The sequence below is a fragment of the Erpetoichthys calabaricus genome, chromosome 3 (assembly GCF_900747795.2).
Source record: "Erpetoichthys calabaricus chromosome 3, fErpCal1.3, whole genome shotgun sequence".
NCBI classification, from domain to species: domain Eukaryota; kingdom Metazoa; phylum Chordata; class Cladistia; order Polypteriformes; family Polypteridae; genus Erpetoichthys; species Erpetoichthys calabaricus.
The window spans coordinates 232,049,419-232,068,263 of record NC_041396.2 but is presented as its reverse complement, the minus strand read 5'-3'; the positions used below and the strand labels follow the sequence as shown (position 1 = coordinate 232,068,263).

General features: G+C 35.5%; 1 protein-coding gene across 4 annotated transcripts in view; it reads left to right on the top strand.

The window, feature by feature from the left end:
• The window catches only part of utrn (utrophin), a 552,956-nt gene that overhangs the window by 401,445 nt on the left and 132,666 nt on the right, over positions 1 to 18,845 (top strand). For all 4 annotated transcript variants that reach the window (XM_028797890.2, XM_051925286.1, XM_028797897.2 and 1 more), the window contains one exon: positions 10,086 to 10,215. In XM_028797890.2, coding sequence (XP_028653723.1) covers positions 10,086 to 10,215 — 130 coding nt within the window. The remainder of the gene's footprint in view (positions 1 to 10,085; positions 10,216 to 18,845) is intronic.

Here is an 18,845-nt window from a genome sequence, read left to right as displayed (position 1 = left end):
AAAATGAATCAAAGCTAATTTAACACTTTTTTTCACATTCATATTAGCTTTACAATTGTAGAGAAAATCATTGTATATGCACACCACCTTTAAAAATACAATACTGACTCAGATATTTAAATAAATTAATTGTCCTATCAAAATTTGTAGACATGTGATTCTTTTTTTGTGAATATATTATGTTAGACGAGAGTGGTTGCCAGATTTTAGAGTGCTGCAGAAGCAGTTTATCACTGTAGTTATTGAAAATTTCTTTCCCTGTTCTATTTTTGTTCCTTATCCTTGATTGTTTAAAGCAATTAGATGAATGCTTTCTTTGAAGAACCTCTTAACATTTTTTGTCAAGTTTCATCTAATTAACATGACATGAAATACAAGAACAAAATAAATAAACTTGCTTTTTATGCATTTTATTAATTCTGATGAAGTGTGACCATTAAACCTAAATACCTTCCATCTGAACAAAAAAAAAGTATTTTTTCACCTTTTTCATTCTTTTGGTTATTTGCAATAAAATATACTGCATTCTATCTGTAATTCTATTTGTTTTCAGTTCTTCTTCTTTGTTAGAGTATCCATAATACACTTCACATGTTTAACATTCAAGGTCATGCTAATTTTTTAATATTTATAGCCACTTGCTACGATATGTATAGAGCAGGGGTCTCCCAACACGTTGCTCGCAAACTACCGGTAGCTCGCAACCCCTTTCCAAGTAGCTCTCCAAAGGGTTATTGAATCCTACATAAATTTGAAAACTTCATTAGTCAAATTAGGGTTGTGCGATCTTTCTAAAAAATCATATCACGATCCTTTTAACACAAAATCACGATCCACAATCTGAATTGCAATCTGTCTTTTCAATGTGGCATACACTTAAGAGAATATCCGGACTCAAACTCATCAAGACCTAAGTAACACTTTTATTTTAAATATCAAACAAAGTTGAATTCAATTGTTCTCTCATTCGCTAGCTAGCTCTGTTGTTGACTCCATGCAGTGCCAGTCATCTGACTAACTAAAAAACACATCACATATGCAACTGGACATGTGAATACTCTTGTGAAGTGAAACAGTGACATGTAACAAAATGACAAATGAATAAGTAATATCTGTGTATTTGTAATTGCATTGTTTTGACAGCATTCATGTTTTAATTCAATAGTGTGAGATACACTAGAAAATGCAAACAGACATACAAAATGCACTTGCAGGTGAACTAAATATTTTTTGTTATGTTTAAATGCAAAATGTGAGTTGTGGACACCAACATTTTGTAAATGTTCAGGCAAAACAGTATAAATGAGTAAAACTCCCACGGTGAGTAAAAGGGCCTACAGTTAACAAAAAGTGTTTCTAAGTCAGGACAGCACATTCACTGGCATGATGATGCTCAACCTCTTGCTGCATCCAAACTGTGCCATCTTTCGCCTTTATGCCTGGCGCAGCTGCGTTGTTCTTATGTGTGAGTGGACGTTTCTTGTGGGGAGTGCTTCTGTTCTCTTTCTCAGATGTAGAACCCTCATCCTCATCTGAGTTTACCTCTGTTATAGCACGTCTTTATTTGGAAACTAACAGTGTCAGATTGGGGAGAGTGTGAATGTGACTGAGAGAATAAAAGTGAATAATAAAACAAAATGCTAACTTTTACAAGTACCATAAATTTATACCGGCTGTTACAGACTCAAATATATCAAACTAGCAAAATACCCGCGCTTCGCAGCGGAGAAGTAGTGTGTTAAAGAGGTTATGAAAAAAAAAAGGAAACATTTTAAAAATAACGTAACATGATTGTCAATGTAATTGTGTTGTCATTGTTATAACTGTTGCTGTCTTTTATATATATATATATATATATATATATATATATATATATATAATATACACACACACATAAACATTTATATACATATACATATATATACATATCTACATATACACATCTACATATATATACACACATACATAAACACACACATAAGACTTACTGAGTGAAACGGGCTTTCATTGACAATCATGTTACGTTATTTTTAAAATGTTTCCTTTTTTTTTCATAACCTCTTTAACACACTACTTCTCCGCTGCGAAGCGCGGGTATTTTGCTAGTATATATATATATATATATATACATATACACACATACATGCAGTTTTAATAACACAGAAATCAATATAAACATTAACATCATTATCATATGAGAATATGAAGTAATATATAAGACGCACATTTCATATAAATATAAATTATTAAACAGTAAAATCTTCTTCTGTAATTTGCTACCGTGGCAATTTGTGTGTCTGTCCAGGATTTTAAATGACCTGTAGCTCGCAAACCGTTTCACCTATACACTTGAAATGTGGTACACATATAGTACGTCACGTCTACTATCCGCTTTATGGGTGATGATTGTTTTAGTCTTTTTATCTTTATTTTATTTTATTGTAGAATCAACTGCTATCTGCGCACAGCAGGGCAGCCGTGGGCGGATGCGTATGGTGTATTCACTCCATGTTATCGTGCATTGCGCTGTCAGTGGTATTTTGATAAAAGAATTTGAACAACATATAAGAAGCGTATAAATTATTAAACAGTAAAACATTAACATTTAAGAAGTAAAGTTACATTAAGTACTACTGCAGTGCCTTCGGGTATACCTCATTTTTTGTTTGCCCATTACATGCTTAAATGTATACATTTTTTGGTGCACCTACCCGAGAACACGCGACATATAACCGAGTGTGGGAGAAGCATGGATTTTAAACACGCGTTGAGTTGATCTGCTGGTCTCCCTTGTGGAATAACTGGTAATGTTTGACTAAAATCTACAGCGAGTAAAACGACATTACCTCCTATTTTTTTTTTTACGATCTCTGAGATCTTGCTTTTTTCGGTTCAAGGCTTCATAAGCTGTTTTATGTTGTATGGTGTACTTATCCCAAACCATCATCTTTGAATGTTGCAAGACTTTCGCCTTGTATGTAGATCGGGGTAATTACATTCATTGCATTCCTAGTCTGAATCACAATGTGATTGTATGGGTGGTTACCTGGCACTGTAGGGTTGCCACCCGTCCTTTAAAATACGGAATCGTGCCGCGTTTGAGAATGAAATTGCGCGTCCCGTTTTGAATCAATACTGGACGGGATTTATCCCGTATTTTTTTTATCATTTTTTTTTTTTAAAGCAGCGTCTCATGCAAATCATCCCACACGCATTTTATGAAGATGCCTCCTTTCCTACTTTTGATTGGGTAATACTTGATGTCATCGTTAGTTTGATTGGTGTTTTTAAGTGTCCAGTGAGGAGGGCGTGTCTTTTAAGTACAGTCTGCAAAGTGTTGGCACTGAGATGTGGCGTCAGCGCCATACTTGAAGCCCCTAACGTTGCGGTCAGCAAGTCGGCTAACATCCGCCATGTGCCGTCTTTCAGTTGCGAGAAGCAGATCATAGAATGGTTGAAACTGTTGCCCCTAACGTTGCGCCACGGCGTGTGGTTCGTTTATACCTCGTTTGTTCTCATTAAACTTTTATCTCGCGAATATGTTATTGCAATCCGCAGCGGGAGCGTTTCTATTAACTTAATTTAAACTTACGTTTTACACCGTGCTTTCTTTCCCTTATGAACATGCTTGTATGCTTAACTCGCTCCGTTCTCAATTGTTTAATTAATTTTTTGCTCTTAGCTGTTCGCGGCTCTTCCTCCATTTCCCCCTACTTCGTTCTTTTATCTCGTGAATATGTTATTGCAATCCTTAACGGGAGCGTTTCAATAAACTGATTGAAAATAGTTTTGCATTTACCTTTTTAGTAAAAGGCGAGCTTTTAAGCCTGAGAAATCAGCCCGTAAATGCACACGTTTAATTGCACATGTGTTAATATGTATGGTTACACAGTATTAAAAGACAGTGAACAACGTCAGTTACCTTTGTTCCCGCGTTTGATAAAAGGTGAGCTTTTAAGCCTGAGAAATCACCCCGTAAATGCACACGTTTAATTGCACATGTGTTAATATGTTTGCTTACACAGTATTAAAAGACAGTCAAAAATTAACGTCATTTACCTTCGTTCCCGCGTGTGACTCGTGCTGTAAATCTCTTCCTTGTTTTTAGTTCACGTGATTACGTAGGAGGTGTGATGACGCGATACGTGACTCCGCCTCCTCCATTACAGTGTATGGACAAAAAATATGTTCCAGTTATGACCATTACGCTTTGAATTTCGAAATGAAACCTGCCTAACTTTTGTAAGTAAGCTGTAAGGAATGAGCCTGCCAAATTTCAGCCTTCCACCTACACGGGAAGTTGGAGAATTAGTGATGAGTGAGTCAGTGAGTCAGTCAGTCAGTCAGTGAGGGCTTTGCCTTTTATTATTATAGATGTATGTTTTTATTCTATAATAGTAATAATAATAGCCACTCACTACTCAAAACAGTTAATGTGTGAAGGACCCAGGATCGAACCCACGACTTCTCAGCCTGGAGACAACAGTTCTTACCTCTGCGCCAACCAAGCGAACGTATATGTGTGTGTGTCATACCCAATCCCAATTTCTTTTACTTTGGTTAAATTCTAGAAAAAGGCACATTTGTTTTGTTATATCTGTGCCTTTTTTGAAAGTGTTTTTGATATTTGGACTTCAGTCTCCACACATTGTACACTTAACAACTGCATTTTGCCAATTATTAGTAGAACATGAAGAAAGTTTCTGTTCTAGGTATATGTTCAACATTTCTTGCCTCGCATTTCCTGTCATCCAACATTTACACAGATTGATGTAGACATGGAACACTCATGAAATGTATGTGTTCCACATAACAATATATTATATACCCTGTACAATTCACGTTACAAGTTACACTGATTTTTTTTCCCCCATTTTCTTAAAAACAGTAACATTTAACATGGTGTTTTAATTAGATTTAAAGTGTTTTCTTCTGTATTGGCACAGTACATCACAATCAAAGACTGGTCTTCTTTCACACTTCTAAAAATTGCTAAAATGCTGATCAAGTAATGAACAAGTACTGCATGTTCTGATTGTACAAGAGCAGAGTCCCATAATTAACTAATATGGTGTACTGCAGTGTACCATCTACAAAGACAACTGCATTTCTACAGTCTTTCTAAAGGTGAATGACAAAGGAGGTATTCAATTAAAAATGCGTGGCAAGGCAAAGGGCCTTCTTTTATTATACAGGTGATACCATCCACAGGTGATCAGCTGAAAGTTGTTTATCTGCTCTTTTTGTAGAGTGACATATATGAGTGGACAAATTCTTATCTCAGTTCTGATGTACAGTATATGAGTGAATGATAGCAAATAGAAGAGTATTGTTTGGGGTGTTTTAGACCCCAGTTTTGTGTTCTATCATCATCCTCTTACTTCTAATAAAAGATTACTTTAATATAAATGATACATGCTAGATAACAAGTAATCATTTTTTAATGTATAACACTAATATCGCTGATGGAAAGAAATGTACATTAGTGATGTAATTTAATTGTGAAGATATACTCACCAGTCTCACAATTACATACGGTATCTGCAACCTTCAGTTGATTATTTTTAGGACAGTGTGTCATTTGAGTCAAAAATGTATAAATGAGTGGTGTGCCAGGTTTTTCCATCGGGGTAAAGATGCCAAGAATAACAAATATCTGTTCGGGTATTATTTCATTTCAACACCCGTTAACATTCTTAATAAGGTTTTATTTCAAAAGATTATTGTAAGCCAAATGTCTGTCCCCATAGACACCATTCCTAGTAGACAATAGAAAAGTATTTTTAATTTATCTTAATTGTAATCAGAACAGTTTAATATTTGATTGGAATTATTCCATGTGAAATACTCTGTTTTGTTTACAAGAATACATTTATTTCCAACATTACAAAAAAAAAAAACATTAAAACAAATATTCTCTTAGAAGAATCCAACAAAAGGTTTTGTTACAATCGCATGTAATTTTTTTCTTAGTAAGAAGCTTTAGCCATTAGATTACAATTAGTAAAATAACCCAGCATAACCTTTCATGGATATTAAGATAAAGTGAAAAGCAGTGTAAAATGAGTTATCTCTGCCTACAGGAAGAAACAAAAAAAAAAACAGACAACATAGTTAGGCCTTGCTTCTTTTAATGTGTATTAGAACATTTCAACTATTTTGACATGAATGGGCCATTCAGTCCAACAGAGCTCACAAATCCTGCTCTCCCAAACACTATCAGGTCCCTTGAGTCCTACTCTTCACCACACTATGCTAATTTGTTTCATGTATCTATGTATCTCTGCGTGAAGTAAAACTTAGAAATTCTCCAAGACCATAGTTTTCACAGAATTTTCACAGAATGCAGTCACCTAGATTGTACAGTACTAATCTACTTATTTTTAATTGAAGAGCAACTATTTCAAGTTATTTTGTTTTTGGTAAATGACATAAATATTAGTATACTTAAAATCACTTCAAGATTCTTTTTGTTTTTCAGTCCATAACATGAAATAGGTATAGGGAAATGGATTCAATAAAATCTTTGATTAGAATAGAATGCTTTTTATTGTCACTATACACATGTACAATGAGATTTAAAGCAGCTCCTCCAGTGCAGACATATATGTAGAACACAACAAACAAATAAACAAATGGTGCAAAAAGTTCCAAAAAAGTTGCAAAAAGGAAAAAAAAAGGTTTAGGGAGCTTTTTTGTTCCTCTAACACAGAATTTTTTTCACATACCTAAATCACTAATCTATTCATTCATTTCATCCACTGTTTGGTTCACTTAACCCTATACTGATTTGTAGGAGATTGATAGGTTTTGCTGGGACCAAAAACAAGGGACTAATAAATTTCAGATGAGGTGTCAGTCCACAGCTCGACATATTGTTCTCCTGACCTAGAGTTTTTTTCAGTTAAATGCCAACCATTCTTTTTTTTGGAGAGAGTTGGCAGTTGTAATTATCACTGTTGTCTATATACCACCCAATGTTAGTATAGCTCTCAATCTCCTGCTAAATGCCATAGACAAACACCAGCAGGCTAACCCCAATGGCTTTCACGTCCTAGCAGGGGATTTTTATCAGGCAAATGTGAAGTTGGTACTTCCTAAATGTTTTCCTAAATTTGAAGTGTCCAGTGATTGTTGAAAATATGTTTGATCTTGTTTACTACAATGTTAAAGATGCATATAAAGCCATAACCCTCGCTCACATAGACCAGTCAGGCCACCTCTCTCTGCTCCTCATTCCCTCATACACCCCTCTTATATGTAGTACTTATTGTACATTCCAAAGTACACAGTAACCTAAAATACACGTCTTGGGTAAATGGAAGGAGAACCAAAACTGATAGAAGACCCTGCAAACTCCAAATAGGCATTTATAGTACTAGAATTTTAACCCAGTCTCCTGGATCTCAAAAACATCTATGTTTCCACATATCCAGTTATGCAGCTAAATATGTTCATTTAATATTGGGCAGCACAAGTTTTTAAGTAAGTATTTTGATCTTCTATATGTTGTGCCCATGGTGGGCAGTTCCTGGACTAATAATGCACACAGTAGAAGAAGGTTATTTTACTATGTTAATCAAAAGAGCATGATTTTCACAATTGTGTTTTATTTATTTACTTAAGTGTGTTTGTTCTAGCTCCTTGCAATTCATAGCTCAAATCCTTAAGTATGCGAAAAAAGTGAATGCCTTAAGGCATGTGTTTGGGTTACACAATCATCTCAGCCACTAAAATACACACAAATGAGTGATATGTTCTTTTTCCAAAGTAGTTTTATCTTATAAATCCTTTCGCTAGTCAACAAATCATCCAGTGAAGTACACTTTTGTACCCACTTCTCAAATTTACACCTTGCAGTTAATGTTGTAGTATTAAATACTGTGTCAGAGTGCACCTGATGAGGTGATAGACAACACCATTGTAGTTTCAGAAGTTGCAGAGCATATCATTTTGTAGACCATATTGAAAACTGAGACTATCTGGGATACAATTATGTATTACACAATGACCTCTGCCCTAATTAATATAGAATGATACTAATTTGACAAAAACAGAGTACAAATGTGGAAAATGTTAAGACTGAAGAATGAAGTCTGCTGAGAAGTAGTTCATGAATTATTTTTTTCCATAGAAATGAGCATTGACAAGCAACGGCTGGCAGATGCTTTATGCTGTTTTGACTCTTAAATGTTTCTCAGCTTGAATGTTCAGGTACAGTAGGTCTTTTCAAAATTTGACAGGCAGAACTAAAATTAGAAACACTGCTGTTCCATTTAGATTTCTACTTCTTTTTCTAAAATTCAGTCGATTTAAACAATTAAAAACCACCTAAGTCAGCAAGAGTACATATACAAACTATATAAAAATTAATTACTACTTTTATGGCCAAAATATCAACGTGTGTTTAGAGATTTGCCTTTGGGAGGGAAAAAAGAACTCCGATTGATTTGCTAGAAGTTGGAACACTTCTTGCTACAAGATGTCAGAAAGAAACAGCTTCTGTTTTGACTCAAATCCTCTGTGTTAACTGTGTGATACAACTTTTTACAAATAAACTTTTAGTGTATGAGCTTGCATTTCACTGGAATGAAAAAGCAATTTAGTTCATGTTTTATGTTTACAGACAGAGATAAAGCGTATGAATAAGGAATAAAGAAAGGCCATCCATAATTGTGGAACATTATTCTTAATTAGTTATTAAAATTGTTATAGTTTTCTGCTATAGCCAGTATGATAAAGATGTGTTTCATTGCTGATTGATTATTTGCTTTTAGCTATTGAGTATGAGTTAAATGGCGAGAATCGGAGAAATGAATTATTTTCTTTTGTTTCAAATGTACAAGCAGATGTGAATATTATTATCCAAAACTGCCTAAGCCATGAAAAGATTATCAGCATTTTAATACTTTGAAGATGTCTCATTTCAGTTTCATGAGAATCTAGTCATTAGGGTAGATCTCCAAAGGCTGTTCTGAGCCCTACTACTCTTAATTTAAAAAAAAAAAAAAAAAAGTGCTGACATGATTTATTAGCTCAGTAAACAATTGTTTTAGGTGTTGTGATGAAATATTCACCCATCTCTTCATCCCATATCCAGTTCCAGATTTCTTGCAAGCATACTCACATATACACCCATACTAACATCCACCCAAGTTATTAGTTGCTTAGTTAATCTGACACTTTTGCCTTTGCACTGTCATAAAAAATGTTTACTTTCAGTATAAAGTATATCTTACTGATTGCAAAACTTAACTCCTAATACATATATACTGTATGTGTGTATACATATAGATATATAGAGATATATAAATAGATTGAACTTTATTTGTCCCTAGGGGGGACTTTGGCTATTTACAAAAGCTCTTTAAATAAATAAACAAATATATAAGTAAATACATATTCACATACAATTTTGTCTGAAAAAAGGAGAAATTTAAAAAGAGAGAACAGTTCTTTCACAGTGAGGCATTATACTGATACATTGCTGTTGGAGTAAAGGAGCCCCAGGAGTGTTTCTTGATACAATTCTGCTGAATGATTCGTTGGCTGAAAATAGTGTTAGTGTGTCTGAGAGAGGTTGTGCAGCGTTGTTCATAATGGCTCTTAGTTTTACCTCTCTCCTTTGTTGCAACTTCCAGGGGGTCCACAGTGTGTCCTGTAACTGAGCTTGCCCTTTTAATTAGCCAATTTATATACTTAATTGAATACATTCAAGTTCAATTATAATGTGGAGCTACAGATCAAAATCACAATTTGCTATATTTGATATTTTTAGTAATTTGAGTTCAGTGGGTGAACCATCTCATTCTCTGACAAGGAGCAAGTAATTTTCCAGTATTTTGAACTCAAGAAGGTATACCTCTGGAACATTGTTCTGTGCATTTATAGTACTTTTAAACTGAATTTTGGTGATAATGTGTTTAATGTACATTGAATATTGACAAATTAATATTATAAACCCTGTGACACTGTAGTTAGGATATAATGGGTTGAATAATGGATGGATGGATAATATTATAAACAATATTAAAAAAGGTAAAGTATGCTTAAAATAATTATTCATATTCCTTTCTGTCCAAAAGACTGTTCAGATTGAACTGAAGGAGAAAGAGCCCGCAGTTTTGAATGCCTTAGATCAAGCCAGAATGTTCTTGGCAGACCAGCCGATTGAAGGTCCAGAAGAGCCTCGGCGTAATCTTCAACCTAAGACAGGTCAGTGACAACTCTGGTTTTCAGCTTTACCTGAATAAGCTTAATAGCATAAACACAAATAGTCTGTATTGCAAAAAAAATATGAGGGGCTGAAAAATCACAATGTTTCTATTTTTTGTCACAAATTAAATTACTGCTATTCAGAACTGATTTTATTTAAAGGTGATTCTGAAAGGACCTACAGAATTTTATGAAGATATGACCTAGTGCTGGGCGGTGTGACCAAAATTCTATATCACGGTATTTTTCAAAATTATACCGATTTCACGGTATTGGACGGTATTTTTTTTCCCATGCATGAGTGGATGTTAACCACATTTTCCACTGCAATTACTGGCTAAGAATAACCTATTCCACTGTCATGAGAATTGTACATTGTACAAAAAAACATTTTAATGTGCACACAAGTATTAATACAGGTTTGCATGGCCCCATAATGATAGTTTTCAAAGGGGTGGCACTAATGAAGAGAAGGAATCACATTGCATGACAGATGCAGTCAAGATATAGAGCCTTTTTATTGAACAAAGTTTGCCAACAACTTAAACTAAAATTTGATAACATATTTTAAACCATCCAAAGAGGCATTTAGACTTAGTAAAATATCCAGAGGTGCTTGTCAAAAGTTGTATTGCATTGAACATGTCTTAGAAAAGGAATAAATAGTAAATATTTTTTGTACACCAACTACACTTTGTTAATGTTAACAATCTCTGTCCACTGACACGTTAAAGTGACTTTTTAAACAACTTTACAATCATTAAACTGCATAATATTTAAACTAATAAATAATAACAATAAAATAAATAATAGTGCAACTTCCAGTAATAATACTATTACTTCCAAGACTTCAAAGCCCAGGTGCATTACACAGTATTCACAAAATAAAAATAAAATAAAACAAGTGCAACTTGGTGATGACATCTTTATCAACTGAACTATCATTAAGGCAAACTGCATTAAAGTAAACTGGACCTTGCTTCAAGCTAAGCTATATACATAAATAATAAAACTGCAACTTGCATTTATAATGCTATTTGTGGTATAGCCCTATGGAATCGTATTAGGGCCATGGTGAAGAAAAAAAAAAAAAAACTGTCGAGATTAAAGTTGACATTTCCACTTTATTCTCATAGTTTATTTTGTCATTAAAGTAGAATGTCATAAACTAAACTCCATCCTAAAATCAATGTTTAATTTACTAGATTTTCTCAAATCCCGTCATAAGTTAATGTAGCACATTAAATGCTTTGTGTTAAGTGTTCCCCGACCCAGTTGTTAATCACTGTGCGGTTCTTAGACTGACTTCCTCCGCACTAAGAGGAGGCACCGGCAGCGATTGCTGCACAGAATACATTCACTTCATGATATTCCTGCTCTCTGAAAATGTAGAATGCTAAGATAAATTTTCATGATGAAATGCATTAAAGCAGGTATTAAACAAGCATGGTAGTGAGGCGGTAGTGCTGCTCCCTCACAGTAAGGGGTCCCCAGGTGTACGTTCAGTGTAGAGAACTTTATGGCAGGTATGAACAGGCTCCAAAAAACTGGATGTATGAATGGGTATCACACAGGTTTAACTTAAATATTGTGTACAGTAAATATTGGGTTTGTGATCTGGTGGTCGGGGACTTGAACACAGAATTCAATGGATGTTCTTCTGAGCAGGCTTTCTTTATTGCATGCGTGCTGTCTCTGTCTGAAGTTCCAAACCCCGCAGTTCCTATCTTTCCTTTTTCTCCACATATACCGCTTAGAATTAAGGCCAAAAAGTTCTATCTTGGTCTCATCAGACCAGAGAATCTTATTTCTCACCATCTCAGAGTCCTTCAGGTGTCTTTTAGCAAACTCCATGCGGGCTGTCATGTGTCTTGCACTGAGGTATGTGTGGAGACAACCAGGCACTGCTCATTACTTGTCCAATACAGTCCCCACAGTGAAGCATGGCGGTGGCAGCATCATGCTGTGGGGGTGTTTTTCAGCTGCAGGGACAGGACAACTGGTTGCAATCGAGGGAAAGATGAATGCGGCCAAGTACAGGGATATCCTGGACAAAAACCTTCTCCAGAGTGCTAAGGACCTCAGACTGTGCCGAAGGTTTACCTTCCAACAAGACAATGACCCTAAGCACACAGCTAAAATAACGAAGGAGTGGCTTCACAACAACTCTGTGACTGTTCTTGAATGGCCCAGCCAGAGCCCTAACTTAAACCCAATTGAGCATCTCTGGAGAGACCTAAAAATGGCTGTCCACCAATGTTTACCATCCAACCTGACAGAACTGGAGAGGATCTGCAAGGAGGAATGGCAGAGGATCCCCAAATCCAGGTGTGAAAAACTTGTTGCATCTTTCCCAAGAAGACTCATGGCTGTATTAGCTCAAAAGGGTGCTTCTACTAAATACTGAGCAAAGGGTCTGAACACTTAGGACCATATGATATTTCAGTTTTTCTTTTTTAATAAATCTGCAACAATTTCAAAAATTCTTTTTTTTGTCTGTCAATATAGGGTGCTTTGTGTACATTAATGAGGGAAAAAATTAATTTAAATGATTTTAGCAAATGGCTGCAATATGACAAAGAGTGAAAAATTGAAGGGGGTCTGAATACTTTCCGTACCCACTGTATATTTTAAAACATTAGAATTATAGTAGTCATTTGGAGTAGTTCTTCCTTTCATTTCTTGTTAATTTCATTCTAAATCTAAAGACAAAATAGGAGATGAGTTAAAAAAAATTGTTTTACTTGTTTTTAATTTAAGAGTGATTTCTAATAATGCATATTTAGAAGTGTTCTTTTTTTAATCAAATGAAAAGATAAGCAATTTTAATTGCTGCATCCAGCATACATAAGGTAAAGTATACATTGGAACTTAACAGTTAGAGGTGGTTCAGGGCACTAATGTTTACTTCAAATGTAGTCACTATTTCTTTGTATTTTGTCACATTTTCTCAGAATCTATATTGCAGCTAATGCTTCATTTTTTGTTGCTTCTTTATCTGGATGCAAATTGCAGTTTCCCAATGAAATACAGTCATTTTTCCTTTCAAGCTACAGCTTGAGCATCATCTTTGGAGCATGTGAAATTCCATTCTATACGCTTTTATTTGCTTTTTGATTTATTTTGAAGGTTTGTTGTTGATTATGAATTTATTCATTCTTCCTCTTTATATGATGAATATACATATACAGTTCTACCAGTATCTGTCTACATTTTTTCATTAGTAGTTTCAAAACATCAACCGTGATACCACCCTATATGTGGGCTTTAAGTTTTTTTTTTTTGCCAACTTCTTCTTCTAGTTTATCTCATACCTTTTTAGTCGCTTCTAAATTAAGTTTTTACTTTGGATTTGTCAGTTATGAATATATCACTCATGTTGTTGCCTCTGTATATACCAAATTTCTTTGATTTGCCTTGTATGGTTTTTTTTTTTTTTTTTTTTATCATCCAGTTATAACATTCTGTTTAAATGTTTTGACAAAAGCCAGGAAAGTGAGAAGAACTAAACTGTGTTACATGCCTTGCATCTGTGTTCCTTTAATCTCAAAAGTACCAAGTGTTCCTCTCAGTAGGCTGTACAGGTCATTGTTCCTATTATTGTTGGTTTCTTTATTCTGAACAACTGGAATACTGTGTTCAGAACTCTCTTAATTCCCATCGATGGTCGACCACTCACTCCTGTTCCAGGGACTCACTTCCTGGACTGCATGCCTCCCTCCATTGTATCACATGGGCTCCTTCTGATCCTCCCTTCTCTCTTTTTTCCCCTTTAACTTACGATTTCCTATTCCTTATGCTGTCTCAGGCTTTACTCTTTATACTGCTAGGAATGCAGGTATGCTGATGAGACAATTGACTAAGCTGCACGTTTGCAATTTAATGCACAAGCAACCAATCACCCCATCAGCCTCTGAAGGCACTCCACGAAACTACTGTCCACACACTGGCATTTTACTACAGGAAAGAGGTGAAAAGTATTTAAAAATTGGTTTAGGATATTAGTTTTGTCCACATTTGTTCTTAACACCTGAGCTCTGGATTGCTCGAGTTCAGCCATTATGTCCATTCCTTTCGAAATATCTCAGGTTATTCTGAGTGAGTTTGTTTTCTAATTTAAGTCTGCAAGCTTCTTTGCCTTCACTCAGCTTTTTTTCACTTGTTATTCACCCTGTAGAGCCTCTTTGTCACTGGATTTGAATGCTTTCTTATTCTCATTCAGTAGAGTTTGCAGCTCCTTAGTAATGCAGGGCTTGTTGTTTGGAAAACAAGGCATTGTTATACAGTACAGTATACTGATGTACAGTAGTGTCAACACAGAATATAGCCTGTGATGCAGTGACTGAGTCTCTCAATGTCATCCCTGTATGATTCGTACATAATTTTCCAACCTGTCCTTTTGAAGCCGTTATTCAGAGCCATTTCAGCTGCTAGACTCTACTTCCTTTCTATCCTGGTGGTACCAGGTTGAAGTCTAATAGTAGGCTAGTTGTGGGGAATAAAATTAAGCACAGTGTGTTAAGATATTCCCAACGGTGCCACAGGTTTACATTTAAACATATCTTTAACATTTGTATACAATGGATTACAATGGATGACTCATCCATTCTGTCTCGCTTTTATTATTGGTCCATTTTATTATTGGTGTTCCTCTCTGTAATACAGCTCCTGTGAAACTGCTTAGGTGCTTAAAACACAGTGCTTGCAGCTGTTTACAGGAATATTTAATTACATTAATTTAGTTACATTCAGCTCTTATCCATATGTATAATAATTCATTCTTATAACTTCATACAAGTACATACTTGTATTAAATTGTAAAATTATATCATGCATTGATTAAAAGTCTATAGTCATTAGTAAATTCAAAATCCGTTCATGTGATTAATACTGGAAATTGTCAGTGATAAGTCATCATATCTAATCCTAAAATTATTTCAGAATTGGTAGCTAATAAAATACGTTCAAAAGAGACAGAGCTTTTGAATAAAGGCTACTGCTGTACAGCACCTGAAAGTGTGTATCTATGGGATTTAAAATGTAAAACTACTGAAAATACCACATATTGTAATAATCTTTAATAATATATATATGAACACTAAGATATCATAATTAATTATCTTTTTCAGAAGGTCTCCCATATACCACACTTTTCAAAATGTAATCATATTTTGTTAAAATAACACCCTGAAAAGCAAAACAAAGTATAAACTTGAGCTTTCCTGAAAAATTAAAATATATGAAAAACATAGTCAATATTTAACACCTTATCCCTATATATTTCAGTGAGCCATATTATCCAAAAAAACATTGTGAGATAATTTCTTATGTATACTGCTCAAAAAAATTAAAGAAACATTTTTTAATCAGAGTATAGCATCATGTCAGTGAAACTTCTGGGATATTGATCTGGTCAGTTAAGTAGCAGAGGGGGTTGTTAATCGGTTTCAGCTGCTTTGATGTTAATGAAATTAACAACAGGTGCACTAGAGGGGCAACAATGAGACGACCCCCAAAACAGGAATGGTTTAACAGGTGGAGGTCACTGACATTTTTCCTCATTTTTTCTGACTGTTTTTTCACTAGTTTTGCATTTGGCTACGGTCTAATGTCACTACTGGTAGCATGAGGAGATACCTGGACCCTACAGAGGTTGCACAGGTAATCCAACATTTCCAGGATAGCACATCAATACATGCCATTGCCAGAAGGTTTGTTGTGTCTCCTAGCACAGTCTCAAGGGCATGGAGGAGATTCCAGGAAACAGGCAGTTACTCTTGGAGAGCTGGACAGGGACATAGAAGGTCCTTAACCCATCAGCAGGACCGGTATCTGCTTCTTTGGGCAAGGAGGAACAGGATGAGCACTGCCAGAGCCCTACAAAATGACCTCCAGCAGGCCACTGGTGTGAATGTCTCTGACCAAACAATCAGAAACAGACTTCATGAGGGTGGCTTGAGGGCTCTACATCCTCTATTGGGCCCTATGCTCATCTGTCTGGCACCGTGGAGCTCGATTGGCAGGGTCAGGAGAAGCCGTGGAGAACATTATGCTACCTGTAACATCGTTCGGCCTGACCAGTTTGGTGGTGGGTCAGTGATGGTCTGGGGAGGCATATCCATGCAGGGATACACAGACCTCTACAGGCTGGGCAACTGCACCTTGACTGCCATTAGGTATTGGGATGAAATCCTTTGACGCATTGTCAGACCCTATGCTGGTGCAGTGGGTCCTGGGTTCCTCCTGGTGCACAACAATGCCCAGCCTCATGTGGCGAGAGTATACAGGCAGTTCCTGGAGGATGAAGGAATTGATACCATTGACTGCCCCCCATGCTCACCTGACCTAAATCCAATAGAACACCTCTGGGACATTATGTTGCCCAGATGTTGTCAGGTCTGCATACAAGCATGTGGGGGCCATATAAACTATTGAGTACGATTTTGAGTTGCTGCAATGAAATTTTGGCAAAATGGACTAGCCTGCCGCATCATTTTTTCACTTTGATTTTCATGGCGTCTTTGAATACAGCCCTCTGTAGGTTAATAATTTTCATTTCCATCAAACGATGTGGCATCCTTTCGTTCCTAACACATTACCCAGTCCATATCAGTATAGATACCCAGCATAGTTTTTTTCCCATTGAGATCTGATGTGTTTTCAAAGTGTTCCTTTAATTTTTTTGAGCAGTTCATATTAAAATGGGATTAATAAAGTATCTATCTATCTATCTATCTATCTATCTAAAACATCAAAAGATAACAAAATAAAGAAACAAGGCAGCCGTGCTGTTTGAGAACAATAATAGTGACTTCTTGCCAAATTTGGAAAAGCTTCATGCCATATCTTTTAAGGAAAAGTATATTTTCTGCTAGTTTTAAATAAACTAAGACATTGCTTATGAATTGAATAGAGCACAGTTGAGGATGGTTCCAGTTAAGCAAGTTAAGGCAGTGCACGAGCAGCATAATGTGGTATAGTATGGAATATCCATCTTGTATTAGTCCAAATACTAATATTAGTGGATCAAGAGCAGTTGGAGGTTCAGCACAAAATTATGAATACGCATATGAGATGGGTGTTTATTTATGTTTAATTGTTAGGATTCTGTGCTTGTTAAATTTAAGACAATGTGTAATCTTTAAAGATGTTTGTTGTGTACAATTTTGTTCTGAATTACAACATGGTTTGTACAAATTGATGAAAAATCTTTATGATTAATTCTTCATTGTTTGTGACATCTCTTGAGACCCTTTTCCTGTTGTTGTCTAAGATTATCTAGGAGTATTGAGAAATTAGTTGGTAAAGTCTGTAAATACTAGCAGTATCTTCATTAATACAAGATAAAATATATTTTAGTATAGATAGAAGATTTGAGAATTTCATTGAAAGTTCATAGAAAAATTAATGTGTTGCTATACACCAATACTTATTGCTAATCAAAAGCTGCATTGCCAGTAAAAAAAGATCTTTAATAAAGTATTTAGGTACAGAATGACTGAGTAAATTAAATAGAGTTGAAATATATGATTATCATGTGCTTGCCCACTGAAAATAGCATCTCTGTTTTAAAGTTTTGTCTGCATTTGTTCTATATTTTAAGCAAATAATCTACAACTGGATTGCAATAAATTTGGAGACAATTATTGATAACTGAAACAGAAAGCATAGCACACAGTATCAAGATGAGTTTAAACAGCTTAAAAAGGATATTCAGCTTGACAATATTAATTCTCCCAGAGTGAAGCCCAGAATCATTTTTTTAGTTTTGTTGATATTCAGTGTGCGGTTGTTGATGTGACACCAGTCAGCCAGACTGTTAATCTTCCGATGGTATGCAGTCTCATCATTATTCTTAATGAGACTGATTACATTAGTTTCGTCAGCAATTTCCATTATATCATTAGTGTCATATCAGGCTGTATAGTCATAAGTGAACAGTGAGTACAGCTTGGGGTTCAGACTGCAGTCTAATAGATAAGTAGTATCCAAACATTTATGTTCTAGCTATCCAGAAGAGCAGTGTGGAGGGTCTGTGATACAGCATAATCCAGCAATTTGTTTGACTGATAAGTAAACTTCTGATGTTTAGAAAATCTTGTGCTTTCATACATTTAATTGCCACTAAGGTGAGGGCAACTGGGAGGCAATCAAGAACATAAATAGAAGAGGAAATAATAATTTCTCTGGCCAAAAACAAGGTTATTGAAAGTCCAAAGGATGTTATGATGCCGTTGGTTCTATATCCACTCCTGCTGGTTCTCCCTTTCAAATGCTGGGCCACAGTGTTCTTCTACTTTGGGCCTGCAGACTGTGCTCAGAGATCAGTAATCTGTTGCAGCACACAGTCACTTTAGTTCTAGCTGTGTTTTTAATCTTTACAACCACAATCTGTTTTTTGGACTTGCTGAGCTAATAGCATAATAACTTTTTTTACTGTGCTCATAGTGGCACAGTAAGGAGATCATGGGTTCACGTCCCGGGTCCTCCCTTTGTGGTAGCACTTTGATTAGTTAGAGAAATGCTATATAAATGTAATGAACTTTATTATTATGCAGATTACGTGATTTAAAAGTAGTTGAGCTGCATTTAACTAGTTGAGGAGCATATAATTAGGCAAAATGATTGCA